The following is a 1,016-nucleotide window of genomic DNA, read 5'->3' as shown; positions in this document are numbered from 1 at the left end:
TTTAAGGGCGGATGACAAATGCACAGGGACTGGGAGGGAGCCCCGAGGAGCCCCTGGCCCCTGTGTGCGGAGGGGACCCCCCGCTTCCAGGCAGCCCTCGGGCAAGAGCGGGGCTGGAGGCTGGGGGTGGGGTGGGGGGCACCCGCGGCTCTTTGTCCTTGCGGTCGCCTTAAAGTGCACGGTAGCGCAAAGAGCATTTCTGCACTGGTGTCAGGGGAGGAGAGTGTTTGTTTAGGAAGGTACTTGGGTCATGAAAGCCCTAGTGTGGAACGAAAGAGAATTACGGAGCTGCGGGAGTGTCCGGAAGCGCATGACTCATTTCACCGCACCCAGCCTTTTCAGCAGTTTCTTGCCTTTGGAAAGCAGCCCCTTTTTCTTTTTCGAGGACATTTCCCTGCCTCTCCCAGGACTACCAGTACCCACAGATGACGGAGGTGACCCCGAATGGAGATGGGCTGTGGGGCATGGCGCTCTCCTTGCTGTACCTGAACCCTCAGGAGGAACCTAGTAGGTACAGTGTGACAGTTTATTGAGTGCGTGCGCGCCGACACCACCCATCCGCTCGGTGACACCACGCTGTCCCCGTCGCCCACCAGGCAAGGCAAGGAGTGGCCCGCGGCTTCCTTCGGGGTGCGAAGGGTGCCGCGAGNGATGGTAAAACTGGCCGAGGAGCCCTCGGAATTCAGAAAGCCAAACGTCCCAGAAGGGGACTCTGTGGGCGGGGCCTCGGAGCGCTGACCTCGTGGAGGGCAGAGGGCATTCCTGGCGGGGGTGGGGGGGTTAGGACGCTAGAGCAAATGGCACACCGGTTGAAAGAAAATAAAAACTAAAATGAACCTCAATTGCAATCGAAGGAAGCTTAAGGCCCTTCTCGCACGCGTCCGTCACCTCCAAGGGACTGGAGATGACGCTGTGCCGACAGCGCGCACGAAAGTGCCTGCGCGGCCTCCGCGCCCGAGACCCGGTCCTCCGTCCCGCACCCCCTCGCCCCGCCCGCCCAGCCCCTGCCTAGCACG

At 61.7% G+C, this 1,016-nt stretch overlaps 1 protein-coding gene across 1 annotated transcript in view; it reads right to left on the bottom strand.

Moving 5' to 3' along the window:
* Positions 1–180: 180 nt before the first annotated feature.
* The window catches only part of RIMBP2 (RIMS binding protein 2), a 93,820-nt gene continuing 92,984 nt past the window's right edge, over positions 181–1,016 (bottom strand). Inside the window, exon 21 of the mRNA XM_077761720.1 lies at positions 181–504. Coding sequence (XP_077617846.1) covers positions 316–504 — 189 coding nt within the window. The 3' untranslated portion in view covers positions 181–315. The remainder of the gene's footprint in view (positions 505–1,016) is intronic.

This window comes from Crocuta crocuta, unplaced genomic scaffold (genome assembly GCF_008692635.1).
Source record: "Crocuta crocuta isolate KB4526 unplaced genomic scaffold, BGI_CrCroc_1.0 scaffold862, whole genome shotgun sequence".
NCBI classification, from domain to species: domain Eukaryota; kingdom Metazoa; phylum Chordata; class Mammalia; order Carnivora; family Hyaenidae; genus Crocuta; species Crocuta crocuta.
The sequence above is the reverse complement of the archived record's forward strand: the minus strand, read 5'-3'. Positions and strand labels throughout refer to the sequence as shown.